Consider the following 18,010-nt stretch of genomic DNA (forward strand, 5'->3'; position numbering starts at 1 on the left):
CCCTCTTGAATCCTCCTCCCCCTCCCCCTCCTCCCTCTCTGCAGATGACTTCGTCAACCATTTTGAAAAGAAGGTCGACGACATCCGATCCTCGTTTGCTAAGTCAAACGACACCGCTGGTTCTGCTCACACTGCCCTACCCTGTGCTCTGACCTCTTTCTCCCCTCTCTCTCCAGATGACATCTCGCGTCTTGTGACGGCCGGCCGCCCAACAACCTGCCCGCTTGACCCTATCCCCTCCTCTCTTCTCCAGACCATCTCCGGTGACCTTCTCCCTTACCTCACCTCGCTCATCAACTCATCCCTGACCGCTGGCTACGTCCCTCCCGTCTTCAAGAGAGCGAGAGTTGCACCCCTTCTGAAAAAACCTACACTCGATCCCTCCGATGTCAACAACTACAGACCAGTATCCCTTCTTTCTTTTCTCTCCAAAACTCTTGAACGTGCCGTCCTTGGCCAGCTCTCCCGCTATCTCTCTCAGAATGACCTTCTTGATCCAAATCAGTCAGGTTTCAAGACTAGTCATTCAACTGAGACTGCTCTTCTCTGTATCACGGAGGCGCTCCGCACTGCTAAAGCTAACTCTCTCTCCTCTGCTCTCATCCTTCTAGACCTATCGGCTGCCTTCGATACTGTGAACCATCAGATCCTCCTCTCCACCCTCTCCGAGTTGGGCATCTCCGGCGCGGCCCACGCTTGGATTGCGTCCTACCTGACAGGTCGCTCCTACCAGGTGGCGTGGCGAGAATCCGTCTCCTCACCACGTGCTCTCACCACTGGTGTCCCCCAGGGCTCTGTTCTAGGCCCTCTCCTATTCTCGCTATACACCAAGTCACTTGGCTCTGTCATAACCTCACATGGTCTCTCCTATCATTGCTATGCAGACGACACACAATTAATCTTCTCCTTTCCCCCTTCTGACGACCAGGTGGCGAATCGCATCTCTGCATGTCTGGCAGACATATCAGTGTGGATGACGGATCATCACCTCAAGCTGAACCTCGGCAAGACGGAGCTGCTCTTCCTCCCGGGGAAGGACTGCCCGTTCCATGATCTCGCCATCACGGTTGACAACTCCATTGTGTCCTCGTCCCAGAGCGCTAAGAACCTTGGCGTGATCCTGGACAACACCCTGTCGTTCTCAAATAACATCAAGGCGGTGGCCCGTTCCTGTAGGTTCATGCTCTACAACATCCGCAGAGTACGACCCTGCCTCACACAGGAAGCGGCGCAGGTCCTAATCCAGGCACTTGTCATCTCCCGTCTGGATTACTGCAACTCGCTGTTGGCTGGGCTCCCTGCCTGTGCCATTAAACCCCTACAACTCATCCAGAACGCCGCAGCCCGTCTGGTGTTCAACCTTCCCAAGTTCTCTCACGTCACCCCGCTCCTCCGCTCTCTCCACTGGCTTCCAGTTGAAGCTCGCATCCGCTACAAGACCATGGTGCTTGCCTACGGAGCTGTGAGGGGAACGGCACCTCAGTACCTCCAGGCTCTGATCAGGCCCTACACCCAAACAAGGGCACTGCGTTCATCCACCTCTGGCCTGCTCGCCTCCCTACCACTGAGGAAGTACAGTTCCCGCTCAGCCCAGTCAAAACTGCTGCTAAATTACTTAAATGTAAATGTAATGTAAAATCTCTGTGACCGGCAGAGGATAGGATATGTGCTGTAATTAGGACTTATATGCGCGCACAATTAGCTTAAACTTTACATTAATATTATACAGAGAGGCTAATGAAAAAAAATACATTTGATTTTTTCTTTTAAAAAAAGTCAACGTTTGTTGTCTCTGTAGTGTGTGGATGTGATAATTGCAACAGTACAAAGTTAGCTGACTACATTTTAAAAACTACAAGCCCCATGATCCGGAAGTAGTTTAGAATGACTCTGACGACACGCTCCAGGAAATTGCTGTATGTACACAATGGACCTTCGAGGAAGTTAGTAAGAGGTTGTAGTTGTTTTTCTAAACGACAACTTAAGTTGATATCTATGTAGCCTTTGCATTTCATCAAACGTATTGACGTAATTTACTATTTGTTTTCTCCTAAATACTGAACGCTAGATAGTTGAGCTATATGTAACGTTAGCTAGCTTAGGTAACGTTAGAGGATTAGCTTTCATCTGCCCAATTTATCTCCTACAGCTCAATGTGTTTTTAATAGTTACCTAGCTAATGATGTTCTCGGTTTGACTAACGATTTAGAATGGCAAACTAAGCCAGCCAGTTCCCCGCACATATTTAGCTAGCTAACTCGTGTGTTTGATCGATGGCACTGATACTTCTGCTTTTGTCCGTTGGAGGAAGAGGAAGATGACAGAGTAAAGGGATTGACGTGCTGACTGAGACACCAGACCACAGCGGGAAAAGAGACTGGCTGACGGACAGGACAGCGAGGCAGACAAAGAAGAGGAAGAATGCCGAGGAGAAAACAGTCGAACCCACAGCCCGTGAAATGTAAGTCAAGTGTAGTAGCCTAGCTAGCTACTAGTCATACTATCGACTGGGTAGTGAAGGAGTTATCACAAAGCTAACTAGCTGGATGTCCTTTGAGTCTTGGTTACATCTTTCAATGTCAGAGATATGTTACTATGTGTACAAACTACAGGACTGATCCCTGGCTCATGGATGGTAACTAGATCAACTGTAACCTTAATAAATCAAATCTGTCTTTAGTACTATTTGAAGTCTTGGGTTTGGATAGTAACATTATATTTATATCTAACTTTGATACAGGATTAGGTCATTTAGTGAGCGAGTTGAGGTGTACACAGTTGCTAGACCCCCACCAGTTTACACAACTGAACAGACTTATTTTTTGTTGTTGCTCTCCTGTGTGTGTCATGTGTGTGTCATGATTTATATGTTGGGTCACCCGGTGTCGTCATCCTCTTTCCTCTCACGGATGTGTGTTTCTCATCCTGTTTTTCTGTGTTTCATCTCATCCTGAACTTCCTCTCTTCCTTCTCAAATACTTATTGTCTCCACTTCCTCTACAGGCTCACCCCTACCTGACCTCCTCTCCCTCTCTCTCCGATCTCTCTCTTTCCCTATCTCCCTCTCTCTTTCACTCTCTCTCCCTCCCCCCTCCACTCCCAATCCCTCCCCATTTCCTCCCTCCCCCACCTCCTTTATCTCCCTCTTCACTCTCCTGCTGTCCTTCCCTACCTCTCTCTCTCCATCTCTTTCTCCTCTGCCCTGTCCTGTGTGTGTGTGTGTATTGCAGTGGACGGTGTAGTGTAACTAGTGGTGTTACGGGCGTAGTTGATCCGTGATCCATATGGATCACCCCCAACGGTTCGGCACGCATGTGAACCACTGATCAATTGCAAAGTTTAACCATCATAGTGTAAAATACACTGTCTAATTTACTGCCACTGTTACTTTTGAAAGTAATAATTGCAGAGTTGCAGTGATATGATAAAGACAAGACAAATGTGTGCTGTGTTTTACTCTGAAGCCTGAAGGTTGATTTGATGTATTTTTTTAAAGCAGTTGTTTGTACTATTCACGTGAACGGGGCATGTTGAATCCCAACGACTCAATCCTGGAGGCTCGGGTTGCAAAAAGCAAAGAAGAAATAAGGGCAGTGAGGAGCTGAAGAACTGGAAAAGACTCCCGCTTCATTCAAGTCTCATGTATGGGAGCATTTTGGCTTCCCCGTCAAATATGATGACGGAAGAAGGGTGGTGGACAACACCATTACGATGTGTAGGCATTGTGCCACAAGAAAGCCGTATGATCATGGAAATACATGGAACATGGCCACACAATTAAAGCGTCATCACCCCGGTGTGTCAGTGACAGGAGCCAACTCAGCCAAGAGACAACAACTTCTCACCGCGGCATTTAAGCCCTTTGCTACAGAATCAGACCAGGCTAAAGTCATCACCCGGTGTGTCGGTGGCGGGAGCCAACTCAGCCAAGAGACAACAACTTCTCACCGCGGCATTTAAGCCCTTTGCTACAGAATCAGACCAGGCTAAAGTCATCACCCCGGTGTGTCGGTGGCGGGAGCCAACTCAGCCAAGAGACAACAACTTCTCACCGCGGCATTTAAGCCCTTTGCAGCAGAATCAGACCAGGCTAAAGCCATCACCCTGGTGTGTCAGTGACAGGAGCCAACTCAGCCAAGAGACAACAACTTCTCACCGCGGCATTTAAGCCCTTTGCTACAGAATCAGACCAGGCTAAAGCCATCACCAAATCTATTGGGATGTTTTAACGCTGCAGACATGAGGCCAACTCTTGTGGAAAACAAAAGGGTTTAAAAATATGGTGAAAGTGCTTGAGTCGTGCTACGAAATCCCCTGGCGCATCCACTTCACTATGAAGATCGTGCCAGGTCTTTATGAACAGCAAAATTGTCTAAGAATTATCCAAGGCATCCTCTGTTGCCCTCACCTCAGACGGGTGGATCTCCAGGGTAACGGAAAGCTACGTGACTGTGACTGTTCACTACACCACAGAGGAGTGGACCTCCAGGGTAACGGAAAGCTACGTGACTGTTCGCTACACCACAGAGGAGTGGACCTCCAGGGTAACAGAAAGCTATGTGACTGTGACTGCTCACTACACCACAGAGGAGTGGACCTCCAGGGTAACAGAAAGCTACGTGACTGTGACTGTTCACTACACCTCAGAGGAGTGGACCTCCAGGGTAACAGAAAGCTATGTGACTGTGACTGTTCACTACACCACAGAGGAGTGGACCTCCAGGGTAACAGAAAGCTACGTGACTGTGACTGTTCACTACACCTCAGAGGAGTGGACCTCCAGGGTAACAGAAAGCTATGTGACTGTTCACTACACCACAGAGGAGTGGACCTCCAGGGTAACAGAAAGCTACGTGACTGACTTCTCACTGCACCACAGAGGAGTGGACCTCCAGGGTAACAGAAAGCTACATGACTGACTGCTCACTGCACCACAGAGGAGTGGGAGATGTGAAGTCCGGAATAACAGACTCTATGAGAGTCACACGGGCACAACTCTGGCGCAGGTACTGCTGGGATCAGTAGCAGAGTGGAAGCTAGAGAGGCCCAATAGAAATATCCCAATCACCACAGATAATACCAAGAACTAAGTAAATGCAGTGATAGAGGCTGGACTGGGGCCACAGATATCTTGCTTTGCACTTGTGATCAATTTAGGATCCTAAAGGGGAATCTCAGGTAACCAGTTGGTTCTCAGGTAACCAGATGGATCTCAGGTAACCAGATGGATCTCAGGTAACCAGATGGATCTCAGGTAACCAGATGGATCTCAGGTAACCAGATGGTTCTCAGGTAACCAGATGGATCTCAGGTAACCAGATGGATCTCAGGTAACCAGATGGATCTCAGGTAACCAGATGGATCTCAGGTAACCAGATGGATCTCAGGTAACCAGATGGACCGCCTCCTTGGGAGGATGAGGAAGGTGGTTTCCTTTTTCCACCGAAGAACAACAGCCGCTCATGTGCTTAAGACCAAGCAGGAAATGCTACAGCTACCGACCCACAAGCTCATACACCGTGTCACAACAACATGGAACTTCACTTATGACATGTTGGAGAGCCATCTTGAGCAGCAGGCAGCTGTATACTCTGCACTGACAGACAAGACCCTGGAAAAACATAAAGACATCATCACCTTGTCTGATGATGACGTGAAAGTGGCAGAGGAGTTCCTCCAGGTGCTCAAACCCCTCAAAACGGTTACAAAACTACTGAGCACTGAAACTGCACCGTCTGTGTCCATGATCCTACCTCTGAAAACAAGGGTTCTACAATCCATGGCCCCAAGTGAGGAAGACAGCACCATCACTAGAGATGTCACGGCTGCCATTAGAGAGGAACTGAACCCCAGATACCCCCCCTATAATGTACAGGACTACCTTCATAGATCTACTGCACTGGATCCAAGGTTCAAGTCCCTGTCTCACCTAGACCCTGCCTTACACCCACCCGGAGGGCATACAGTGATCTCACCACTGAGATTGTGGCCACTGAAGAGGTAAACATTTTTAAAATAAGAGTGAATGTCTTACATAATAAATATACTGCAGTCTAATCTTAGTCTATTGCTATTAGAATAATACTTTTTTGATTTGGATTCATAATGGCGTATTAAATGTTATTGCCACATTTATAGTATAATAAATAATTAGTTAGTTTAATAGATCAAGTCATTTTTTTCTGCAGGGTCAAGCCACAGAGCAACAGGAGCAGACTCCGAGGCATCTCCTCCACAAAATAATTCAGCCATGAAGGAGTTTTTCAGGGAGACCTTTGCGAGCAAGGACACAGACAAGACGTTTGCCAACACCATCAAAGAGGAGGTGACACCCTACAAGGCAGCGAGCGGCATTCCACTGGATGGTGATCCACTAACATGGTGGAAAAGCACTGAGTGTAAATACCCTCACATTACCATGACGACAAGATGCTACCTGGCTGTGACTGGCACTTCAGTTCCTAGCGAGAGGGTGTTCTCCACGGCAGGGGACTGCCAAGAGGTCTACCCTCTCCCCAGACAATGTAGACAACCTCATCTTTTTTTTTTCTTTTTTTTTACAAGAATTTGAAGTTTCAAGCTCAGGTCTGCTTTGCTTTCTTTACATGACTTGTTTTGTTTAATGACATGGCCACAAGGCACATTTTTTAAATTCACTAATTGTTCAAAGAAAGAATGTATCATGCCTCATATTGCACTTTAATTTAACAATTGAGTATTGAATATTTTTGTTTTAAGATTTTATTTCAACATTGGAAAGTTCCTTGCTTTAAGTAATAAATGGAAAGTTATTTGTCTCCCTTTTTTTATTTTGCTGATCCGAAAATGATCCGATCCGTGACTCAAAACTGTGATCCGATCCGCGACTCAAAACTGTGATCCGATCCGTGACTCAAAACTGTGATCCGATCCGCGACTCAAAACTGTGATCCGATCCGCGACTCAAAACTGTGATCCGATCCGTGACTCAAAACTGTGATCCGATCCGTGACTCAAAACTGTGATCCGAATCGTGACTCAAAACTGTGATCCGATCCGCGACTCAAAACTGTGATCCGATCCGCGACTCAAAACTGTGATCCGATCCGCGACTCAAAACTGTGATCCGATCCGTGACTCAAAACTGTGATCCGAATCGTGACTCAAAACGGTGATCCGATCCGTGACTCAAAACGGTGATCCGATCCGTGACTCAAAACTGTGATCCGATCCGCGACTCAAAACTGTGATCCGATCCGCGACTCAAAACTGTGATCCGATCCGCGACTCAAAACTGTGATCCGAATCGTGACTCAAAACGGTGATCCGATCCGTGACTCAAAACTGTGATCCGATCCGTGACTCAAAACTGTGATCCGATCCGTGAGTTTTGTGATCCGTTGCACCACTAAGTGTAACGATGATGATGTGTGTGGAGTGTAATGATGATGTGTGTGGAGTGTAATGATGCTGTGTGTGGAGTGTTGTGATGATGGGTAGTGTAATGATGATGTGTGTGGAGTGTTGTGATGATGGGTAGTGTAATGATGATGTGTGTGGAGTGTTGTGATGATGGGTAGTGTAATGATGATGTGTGTAATGATGTGTGTGGAGTGTTATGATGATGTGTGTGGAGTGTAATGATGCTGTGTTTGTAGTGTTATGATGCTGTGTGTAATGATGCTGTGTGTAATGATGTGTGTGGAGTGTTATGATGATGTGTGTAATGATGTGTGTGGAGTGTAATGATGATGTGTGTGTAGTGTGATGATGCTGTGTGTGTAGTGTGATGATGCTGTGTGTGTAGTGTGATGATGCTGTGTGTGTAGTGTGATGATGCTGTGTGTGTAGTGTGATGATGCTGTGTGTGTAGTGTAATGATGCTGTGTGTAATGATGTGTGTGGAGTGTTATGATGATGTGTGTGGAGTGTAATGATGCTGTGTGTAATGATGCTGTGTGTAATGATGTGTGTGGAGTGTTATGATGATGTGTGTGGAGTGTAATGATGCTGTGTGTAATGATGCTGTGTGTAATGATGTGTGTGGAGTGTTATGATGATGTGTGTAATGATGTGTGTGGAGTGTAATGATGCTGTGTGTAATGATGTGTGTGTAGTGTAATGATGATGTGTGTGGAGTGTAATGATGCTGTGTGTGGAGTGTAATGATGATGTGTGTGGAGTGTAATGATGCTGTGTGTGTAGTGTGATGATGCTGTGTGTGTAGTGTGATGATGCTGTGTGTGTAGTGTGATGATGCTGTGTGTGTAGTGTGATGATGCTGTGTGTGTAGTGTGATGATGCTGTGTGTGTAGTGTGATGATGCTGTGTGTGTAGTGTAATGATGCTGTGTGTAATGATGTGTGTGTAGTGTAATGATGATGTGTGTGGAGTGTAATGATGCTGTGTGTGGAGTGTAATGATGATGTGTGTGGAGTGTAATGATGCTGTGTGTGTAGTGTAATGATGATGTGTGTGGAGTGTAATGATGCTGTTTGTAATGATGTGTGTGTAGTGTAATGATGATGTGTGTGGAGTGTAATGATGATGTGTGTGGAGTGTAATGATGATGTGTGTGGAGTGTAATGATGATGTGTGTGGAGTGTAATGATGTGTGTGTAGTGTAATGATGATGTGTGTGGAGTGTAATGATGCTGTGTGTAATGATGTGTGTGTAGTGTAATGATGATGTGTGTGGAGTGTAATGATGCTGTGTGTAATGATGTGTGTGTAGTGTAATGATGATGTGTGTGGAGTGTAATGATGATGTGTGTGGAGTGTAATGATGATGTGTGTGGAGTGTAATGATGATGTGTGTGGAGTGTAATGATGATGTGTGTGGAGTGTAATGATGATGTGTGTGGAGTGTAATGATGCTGTGTGTAATGATGTGTGTGTAGTGTAATGATGATGTGTGTAATGATGTGTGTGGAGTGTAATGATGATGTGTGTGGAGTGTAATGATGATGTGTGTGGAGTGTAATGATGCTGTGTGTAATGATGTGTGTGTCATGATGTGTGTGTAGTGTTATGATGATGTGTGTGGAGTGTAATGATGATGTGTGTGTAGTGTAATGATGCTGTGTGTAATGATGTGTGTGTGATGATGTGTGTGTAGTGTTGATGATGTGTGGCAGTGTAATGATGCTGTGTGTAATGATGTGTGTGTGATGATGTGTGTGTAGTGTTATGATGATGTGTGTGTAGTGTAATGATGATGTGTGTGGAGTGTAATGATGCTGTTTGTAATGATGTGTGTGTAGTGTAATGATGATGTGTGGAGTGTAATGATGATGTGTGGAGTGTAATGATGATGTGTGTGGAGTGTAATGATGATGTGTGGGAGTGTAATGATGTGTGTGTAAATGATGATGTGTGTGGAGTGTAATGATGCTGTGTGTAATGATGTGTGTGTAGTGTAATGATGATGTGTGTGGAGTGTAATGATGCTGTGTGTAATGATGTGTGTGTAGTGTAATGATGATGTGTGTGGAGTGTAATGATGCTGTGTGTGTAGTGTAATGATGATGTGTGTGGAGTGTAATGATGATGTGTGTGGAGTGTAATGATGATGTGTGTGGAGTGTAATGATGATGTGTGTGGAGTGTAATGATGATGTGTGTGGAGTGTAATGATGATGTGTGTGGAGTGTAATGATGCTGTGTGTAATGATGTGTGTGTAGTGTAATGATGATGTGTGTAATGATGTGTGTGGAGTGTAATGATGATGTGTGTGGAGTGTAATGATGATGTGTGTGGAGTGTAATGATGCTGTGTGTAATGATGTGTGTGTCATGATGTGTGTGTAGTGTTATGATGATGTGTGTGGAGTGTAATGATGATGTGTGTGGAGTGTAATGATGCTGTGTGTAATGATGTGTGTGTAGTGTAATGATGATGTGTGTGGAGTGTAATGATGCTGTGTGTAATGATGTGTGTGTAGTGTAATGATGATGTGTGTGGAGTGTAATGATGATGTGTGTGGAGTGTAATGATGATGTGTGTGTAGTGTTATGATGATGTGTGTGTAGTGTAATGATGCTGTGTGTAATGATGTGTGTGTGATGATGTGTGTGTAGTGTTATGATGATGTGTGTGGAGTGTAATGATGCTGTGTGTAATGATGTGTGTGTGATGATGTGTGTGTAGTGTTATGATGATGTGTGTGGAGTGTAATGATGATGTGTGTGGAGTGTAATGATGCTGTGTGTAATGATGTGTGTGTGATGATGTGTGTGTAGTGTTATGATGATGTGTGTGGAGTGTAATGATGATGTGTGTGTAGTGTTATGATGATGTGTGTGGAGTGTTATGATGATGTGTGTGTAGTGTTATGATGATGTGTGTGGAGTGTAATGATGATGTGTGTGGAGTGTTATGATGATGTGTGTGGAGTGTTATGATGATGTGTGTGTAGTGTTATGATGATGTGTGTGTAGTGTAATGATGATGTGTGTGGAGTGTAATGATGATGTGTGTGTAGTGTTATGATGATGTGTGTGGAGTGTAATGATGATGTGCGTGGAGTGTTATGATGATGTGTGTGTAGTGTTATGATGATGTGTGTGTAGTGTAATGATGCTGTGTGTAATGATGTGTGTGTAATGATGTGTGTGTAGTGTTATGATGATGTGTGTGGAGTGTAATGATGATGTGTGTGGAGTGTAATGATGATGTGTGTGGAGTGTAATGATGATGTGTGTGGAGTGTAATGATGCTGTGTGTGTAGTGTTATGATGCTGTGTGTGGAGTGTTGTGATGATGGGTAGTGTAATGATGATGTGTGTGGAGTGTTGTGATGATGTGTGTGTAGTGTTATGATGCTGTGTGTGTAGTGTGATGATGCTGTGTGTGTAGTGTGATGATGCTGTGTGTGTAGTGTGATGATGCTGTGTGTGTAGTGTGATGATGCTGTGTGTAATGATGTGTGTGGAGTGTTATGATGCTGTGTGTGGAGTGTGATGATGCTGTGTGTGTAGTGTGATGATGCTGTGTGTGTAGTGTGATGATGCTGTGTGTGTAGTGTGATGATGCTGTGTGTGTAGTGTGATGATGCTGTGTGTAATGATGTGTGTGGAGTGTTATGATGCTGTGTGTGGAGTGTTATGATGCTGTGTGTGTAGTGTGATGATGCTGTGTGTGTAGTGTGATGATGCTGTGTGTGTAGTGTGATGATATGGAGTGTAATGATGCTGTGTGTGGAGTGTTATGATGCTGTGTGTGATGATGATGTGTGTTGCAGTAGACGGTGTGTAGTGTAATGATGTGTGTGTGTGTGTGTGTGTGTGTGATATAGTAGACGGTGTGGATTGTAATCCAGGATGCCTGGTTCTGGACAGTGACTTCCTGCTTAGTGGAGAGCTCTGTGAGTTTGGAGACACGGAGATCATGGGGCTGGACAGAGACACAGGTTAGAGACACACACACACACACACACACATGGATTTCTGAGTCCTTGACTAAATGCTGTTGTATATCTCCTCTCCCAGCCATGACGGTGTTCTCTCTGAGTGATGAAAGCTCCAGCCTTCCAGCTCCGGATGACTCCGCCTTCCCAGCATTCCTCTCCTGTAAGGGGTGTGGTCAACTGATTGGGGCCGACCTTGACCTAGGAGCGGGACTACACTTGGGGGTGGGACTCTACTGCACGACCTGTGAGGAGGACGTCCAATCAGAATCTCACACAGCCTTGGAGGACACCTCACAAGGGGAGGAGTCAACCCCAGCCGTCCAATCCCATGCGGTGCAAGACAGGAAGAGGAAGAGAAGTAAGGCGGGTGATGAAGAAGCCTGTATGAAGGTGTACACGTGCTCTCTGTGTAGTTTCTCCTCTCGCTACTCCAACCATCTCAAACGCCACATGAGAACCCATGACGGAGAGAAGCCCTACCGCTGTCCCCACTGCCCCTATGCCTCTACACAGAGGGTGAACCTGCAGAGACACACGCGCACACACACCGGGGAGAAGCCCTACCTCTGCAACGCCTGCAGCTATGCCTGTAGTTCCCTGGGGAACCTGCGCAGGCACCAGCGCTCGCACAGCCAGGAACCCCGGGCGCAACACACACTGAAGAGACGCAGCAGACGAAAACACACACACCGAGGAAACGCTGAAGTTAAGAGCACACAATCAGGCATGTACAAACACACACGGGTCCCGTAGGACTCAGTTGGTAGAGCAAGGCACTTGCAGCACCAGGGTTGTGGGTTCGATTCCCAGGTCCACCCATATGTGAAATGTAAGTTGCTTTGACCAAAAGTATGTGGACACTTGCTCATCGAACATCTCATTCCAAAATCATGGGCATTAATATGGAGTTGGTCCCCCGCTTTGCTGCTATAACAGCTTCCACTCTTCTGGGAAGGCTTTCCACTAGATGTTGGAACATTGCTGCTATAACAGCCTCCGCTCTTCTGGGAAGGCTTTCCACTAGATGGTGGAACTTTGCTGCAGGGACTTGCTTCCATTCAGCCACAAGAGCATTAGTGCGATTAGGCTTCGCAGTCGGTATTCCAATTCATCCCAAAGGTGTTGGATGCGGTTGAGGTCAGGCCTCTGTGCAGACCAGTTAAGTTCTTCCACACTGATATCGACAAACCATTTCTGTATGGAACTTGCTTTGTGCACAGGTGCATTGTCATGCTGAAACAGGAGGCTTTCCCCAAGCTTTTGCCACAAAGTTGAGGGTACAGAATAGTCTAGAATGTCATTGTATGCTGTAGCGTTAATATGTAACAGCACTTACAGTTGACTGGGGCAGCTCTAGCAGGGCAGAAATTTGAGGAACTGACTTGTTGGAAAGGTGGCATCCTATGACGGTGCCATGTTTAAAGTCACTGAGCTCTTCAGTAAGGCCATTCTACTGCCAATGTTTGTCTATGGAGATTGCATGGCTGTGTGTTTGATTTTATACACCTGTCAGTATCGAGTGTGGCTGAAATAGCTGAATAGATTCATTTGAAGAGTCCTAGTCTATGTATTTCACCTGATTGGGCAGGGGAGCAGCCTTGGGTTGGCCTGGGAGGCCACAGGGGAGCCCAGGCTCAGCCAATCACAATTATTTTCTCCCAACAAAGTGGCTTAATTACAGACAGAAATACTCCTCAGTTTCATCAGCTGTCCGGGTGGCTGGTCTCAGACGATCCCGCAGGTATAAACACATATGTTGTACTGCGTTTTTGAGAAATAAGCCTTTTTGTGCGTATGGAAAATTGTATTTATTTTATTTCAGATCATGAAACATGGGACCAACACTTTACATGTTGTGTTTATATTTTTGTTCAGTTTGTAGTGTGTATATATATATATATATATTATATATCTCTAGCACTATCTATATATGTACATGTCACCTTTACAACAAGTCAAACATTTGGACATACCTACTCATTCAAGGGTTTTTCTTTATTTTCACTATTTTCTACATTGGAATCATGTAGTAACCAAATAAGTGTTAAACACATCCTAATATATTTTAGATTCTTCAAAGCCCTTTGCCTTGATGACAGCTTTGCACACTCTTGGCATTCTCTCAACCAGCTTCACCTGGAATGCTTTTCCAACAGTCTTGAAGGAGTTCCCACATATCCTGAGCACTTGTTGGCTGCTTTTCCTTCATTCTGAGGTCCAACTCATCCCAAACCATCTCAATCAGGTTGAAGTTGGGTGATTGTGGAGGTCAGGTCATCTGATGTACCACTCCATCGCTCTTCTTCTTGGTCAAATAGCCCTTACACAGCCTGGAGGTGTGTTGGGTCATTGTCCTGTGGAAAAATAAATGATAGTCCCACTAAGAGCAAACCAGATGGGATGGCGTATCACTGCAGAGTGCTGTGGTAGCCATGCTGGTTAAAGTGTGCCTTAAATTCTAAATAAATTACCAACAGTGTCACCAGCAAAGCACCATCACACCTCCTCCTCCATGCTTCACGGTGGGAACTACACATGCGGAGATCATCCGTTCACCCACACCTCGTCTCACGAAGACACGGTGGTTGGAACCAAAAATCTCAAATTCAGACCAAAGAACAGATTTTCACCTGTCTAATGTCCATTGCTCGTGTTTCTTGGCCCAAGCAAGTCTCTTCTTCTTATCTGTGTCCTTAAGTAGTGGTTTCTTTGCAGAAATTACACCATTAAGGCCTGATTCACGCAGTCTTCTCTGAACAGTTGATGTTGAGATGTGTCTGTTACTCTGAATCATTTATTTGGGCTGAAATTTCTGAGGCTGGTAACTCTAATGAACTTATCATCTGCAGCAGAGGTAACTCTGGGGCTTCCTTTCCTCTGGGAGCCAATCTCATAATAGCGCTTGATGGTTTTTGCGACTGCACTTGAAGAAGCTCTAAAAGTTCTTTACATTTTCCGGATTGACTGACCTTCATGTCTTAAAGTAATGATGGACTGTCGTTTCCCTTTGCTTATTTGAGCTGTTCTTGACATAATATGGACTTGGTCTTTTACCAAATAGGGCTACCTTCTGTATACCACCCCTAACTTGTCACAACGCAACTGATTGGCTCAAACACATTAAGAAGGAAAGAAATTCCACCAATTAACTTTTAACAAGGCACACTTGTTAATTGAAATGTATTCCAGGTGACTACCTAATGAAGCTGGTTAAGATAATTCCAAGAGTGTGCAAAGCAGTCTTCAAGGCAAAGGGTGGCTCATTGAAGAATCTCAAATAATATAGATTTGATTTGTTTAACACTTCTTTTGATCACTACAACTATCCTGTAACATATAACTCCCAGTTTGAGTGAGGATCATTGGTGCTGGTTGGGTAAATATGTTGAACAGGTGTGTGTAATGGATATATATATATATATATAGGGTTTTTCTTTATTTTTTACATTGTAGAATAAGTTCTCAAAACTATGAAATAACACATACGGTATGTGTTATTTCATAGTTTTGAGAACTTATTCTACAATGTAAAAAATAAAGAAAAACCCTTGAATGAGTAGGTGTCCAAACTTTTGATTTGCACTATATATATATATATATATATATATATATATATATCCATTACACACACCTGTTCAACATATTTACCCAACCAGCACCAATGATCCTCACTCAAACTGGGAGTTATATGTTAGAGGATAGTTTTACTGAGAACAGTATGTCCTGTAGCACACAGCTCAGAGTGAAAGGAGAAGTGTTTGTTAACTTCCTGAAACTGTTAGAAAAGAGGAATAAGCTCTGTTTGGTTGGCTGGTTACTGAACTTAAGATCTCTGGGTTGTGTATCGGGCTGCAACGCCTAATTCAAATTTAAAAAATAATAATAATTGTTTAAGCACTTGAACAAACATACTCACGCTGGAAATAGAATGCAAATGAGAGAACAGACGGGCCTTAAGCGTCTATGGAGTCATAAGCAAGTCTATATTTTACACGTCTGCGCGGAGCACTGCTTTTAAATCGGGTATCAAACTCATTCCACGGAGGGCCGAGTGTTTGCAGATGTTTTTGTTGTTGTTCTCCCTTTCAATTAAGACCAAGACAATCAGGCGAAGACTCGCTAATTAGTGACCTCCATGTAATCAATCAAGGTCAAGGGAGGAGCGAAACCCCACAGACACCCGGCCCTCCGTGGGAATGAGTTTGACTCCTGCTTTAAAAATAAGCGGATAACTTGTGTGGTTCAATTTAGAAACTACATTTTTATGATCTTCCCTATACCAAGTAGACTAAACGTAGGTGACCTGTAAAGCTAAGGTTTATCAATCAAATAGGCTAGATATTTGAAAACAATTGCAGTTTAGCGGTGTTTAAATTTCATCATAGGCATATAGCCTAGGCAGGCTACGGCTGGAAGAGTAGAGGAGTCCGATGTGAAGAGAGAATAACATTACTCTTTGTCGATGAAGAGGGCTAGCAAAGCAACAACAGTTTAGCACAGGTACATTTAAGGTGAGTCAGGGAACTCACAACAACTCCCAGGGACTACATATCAAACAAATACAACTGTTTATTATGGATTGTCATGACGACGTTGGCATACGCTTCGCTACGCACGTACATTTTCCCCGCTGTTGGCGGGTGTCTCTCCGGTTCACCCAGTTTTGGGGTTACGGTTCGGTTTTGAAACGCCATTCCAAAAAGGTTCTTGGCGTTGTCTGTTGTGACAGGATTGTTATGTTGTGCCTCAAGTTCACACCCTGATGCTGTGTTTGTAACCATGTGGAAGGTGGGAATTTACCAGTTGGGAGGTTATAAATAGCGGTTGGATGCAATCATGTGATTTTTTAACTCGTTGAGAAACACAGATTGGCTGATGGCCATCATGCTTGTAAACAAATTGTAGTGTTCAAAAGCCATATTAATATATTGCTTTTTATAAATAATGTTTTTTTGTTACATTTAACTGCCTAAACTGCTGTCATAGAGGCCATTTCCTTAGTAGGTGACAAAGGTCCCCCTACTGAACGGTGTGTCACACCCCCAGTTGTGTGTTAATGTGTGTGTGTGTGTGTACTGTTCTCTCCTTCAGATGCCATGGTGTCAGACCTGACAGTGTGTATGAGGGAGGACTCTGATTTCCTCCAGAACCGAGAGGGGGTAGCCTCTCCCTCCTCCCCCCGTCTCCCCCCCTCCGCTCCCCTCCCTGACCTCCTCTTCCCCCTCTGCTGTCGCTCCTGTGGCCTCACCCTGGAGGGAGAAGGAGGAGAGACTGAGGAGGAGGAGGGCGGAGGGCAGGTGTGTAATAAATGTTCAGAGTCTCTCATCTCCAAGAAACCAGGGTCCCCCAGCCCCACTGACACCCTCCAGTCAGGGGCCAGCAAGCTGTACCGCTGCCCCCTCTGCCCCTTCCTCTCCCTCTACCCCAACCACCTGGCCCGACACGCCCACACCCACAGCGGGGAGAAGCCCCACCGCTGCCCTCAGTGCCCTTACGCCTCGGCCCACCTGGACAACCTGAAACGCCACCTCCGGGTCCACACGGGGGAGAAGCCCTACCGCTGTCCCCAGTGCTCCTACGCCTGCGGGAACCTGGCCAACCTGAGGCGCCATGAGAGGATTCACTCTGGAGCCAAGCCGTTCCACTGCTCTGTGTGTGGCTACAGCTGTAACCAGAGTATGAACCTGAAGAGACACATGCTGAGACACACGGGGGAGAAGCCATATGGCTGTGCTGAGTGTGACTACACTACGGGACACTGGGACAACTACAAACGCCATCAGAGGAAACACGGACACAACACCGAGAGCTGGGACAAACACACACACCAGGACACTACAGCAGACAGCTGGGACAAACACACACACCAGGACACTACAGCAGCAGACAGCGAGGGCTGGACCACACAAGAGAAAACGGAGAAACACACACCACCACATACCACAGACCAACACTGGGTTCAAGAGACAGGGAACCATAGCCAGGGAGAGGTGTAGTCGGGGGGAGGGGGGTGTGTTTATTACACTAGTGACACCCTTCCTCTGTGCTCAGGCCTCAGAGGGGTGGGGCTTATCTCAGGTGCCTCTAGAGGCGGAGCTACATGAGCCGCCCGTACTGCATGTCAATGCTGCACTGACCTTTACCTTGGGTATTAAAGGGCATGTGGGCGTGCCATTAAAGGGCATGTGGGCGTGCCATTAAAGGGCATGTGGGCGTGCCATTAAAGGGCATGTGGGCGTGCCATTAAAGGGCATGTGGGCGTGCCATTAAAGGGCATGTGGGCGTGCCATTAAAGGGCATGTGGGCGTGCCATTAAAGATTGATCTTGTTTTTGAATGGTAACATTCAGTTTTTAATTCTGTGGATTCAATGTTTAAAATGATGTTTTGATTGGATTGTAGCCCATTTCACAATCAGGTTTTGATTGGATTGTAGCCCATTTCACAATCAGGTTTTGATTGGATTGTAGCCCATTTCATTAATCAGGTTTGATTGGCGTGCCATTTCAAATCAGGTTTTGATTGGCGTAGCCATTTCACAATCAGGTTTTGATTGGGCGTAGCCCATTTCAAGGGCAATCAGGTTTTGATTGGATTGTAGCCCATTAAATCAGGTTTTGAT

General features: G+C 45.5%; 1 protein-coding gene across 3 annotated transcripts; it reads left to right on the top strand.

Annotated features, from left to right (window-relative positions):
- Positions 1–1,877: 1,877 nt before the first annotated feature.
- Positions 1,878–17,867, top strand: LOC115113793 (zinc finger protein 513-like). Of its 3 annotated transcripts, XM_029641785.2 has the most exons (5): positions 1,878–1,954; positions 2,308–2,461; positions 11,276–11,389; positions 11,469–12,113; positions 16,481–17,867. In XM_029641785.2, the coding sequence occupies exons 2-5, from the start codon at positions 2,422–2,424 to the stop codon at positions 17,383–17,385; spliced, it is 1,704 nt and encodes a 567-aa protein (XP_029497645.1). In that variant the 5' UTR covers positions 1,878–1,954; positions 2,308–2,421; the 3' UTR covers positions 17,386–17,867. The 3 variants fall into 3 exon arrangements, with proteins under 3 accessions (XP_029497645.1, XP_064881958.1, XP_029497646.1); XM_065025886.1 differs by having other exon boundaries at positions 1,922–2,461; XM_029641786.2 differs by having other exon boundaries at positions 1,922–2,461; positions 11,279–11,389.
- The last annotated feature ends 143 nt before the right edge of the window (positions 17,868–18,010 follow it).

The sequence above is a fragment of the Oncorhynchus nerka genome, linkage group LG12 (assembly GCF_034236695.1).
Source record: "Oncorhynchus nerka isolate Pitt River linkage group LG12, Oner_Uvic_2.0, whole genome shotgun sequence".
Taxonomy (NCBI): domain Eukaryota; kingdom Metazoa; phylum Chordata; class Actinopteri; order Salmoniformes; family Salmonidae; genus Oncorhynchus; species Oncorhynchus nerka.

Coding starts and splice junctions, on each gene's coding strand:
- LOC115113793 (XM_029641785.2), top strand. CDS start 2,422: ATGCCGAGGAGAAAACAGTCGAACCCACAGCCCGTGAAAT. Junction 11,390..11,468: donor GGGGCTGGACAGAGACACAG/GTTAGAGACACA, acceptor CTCCTCTCCCAG/CCATGACGGTGTTCTCTCTG. Junction 12,114..16,480: donor AGTTAAGAGCACACAATCAG/GCATGTACAAAC, acceptor TCTCTCCTTCAG/ATGCCATGGTGTCAGACCTG.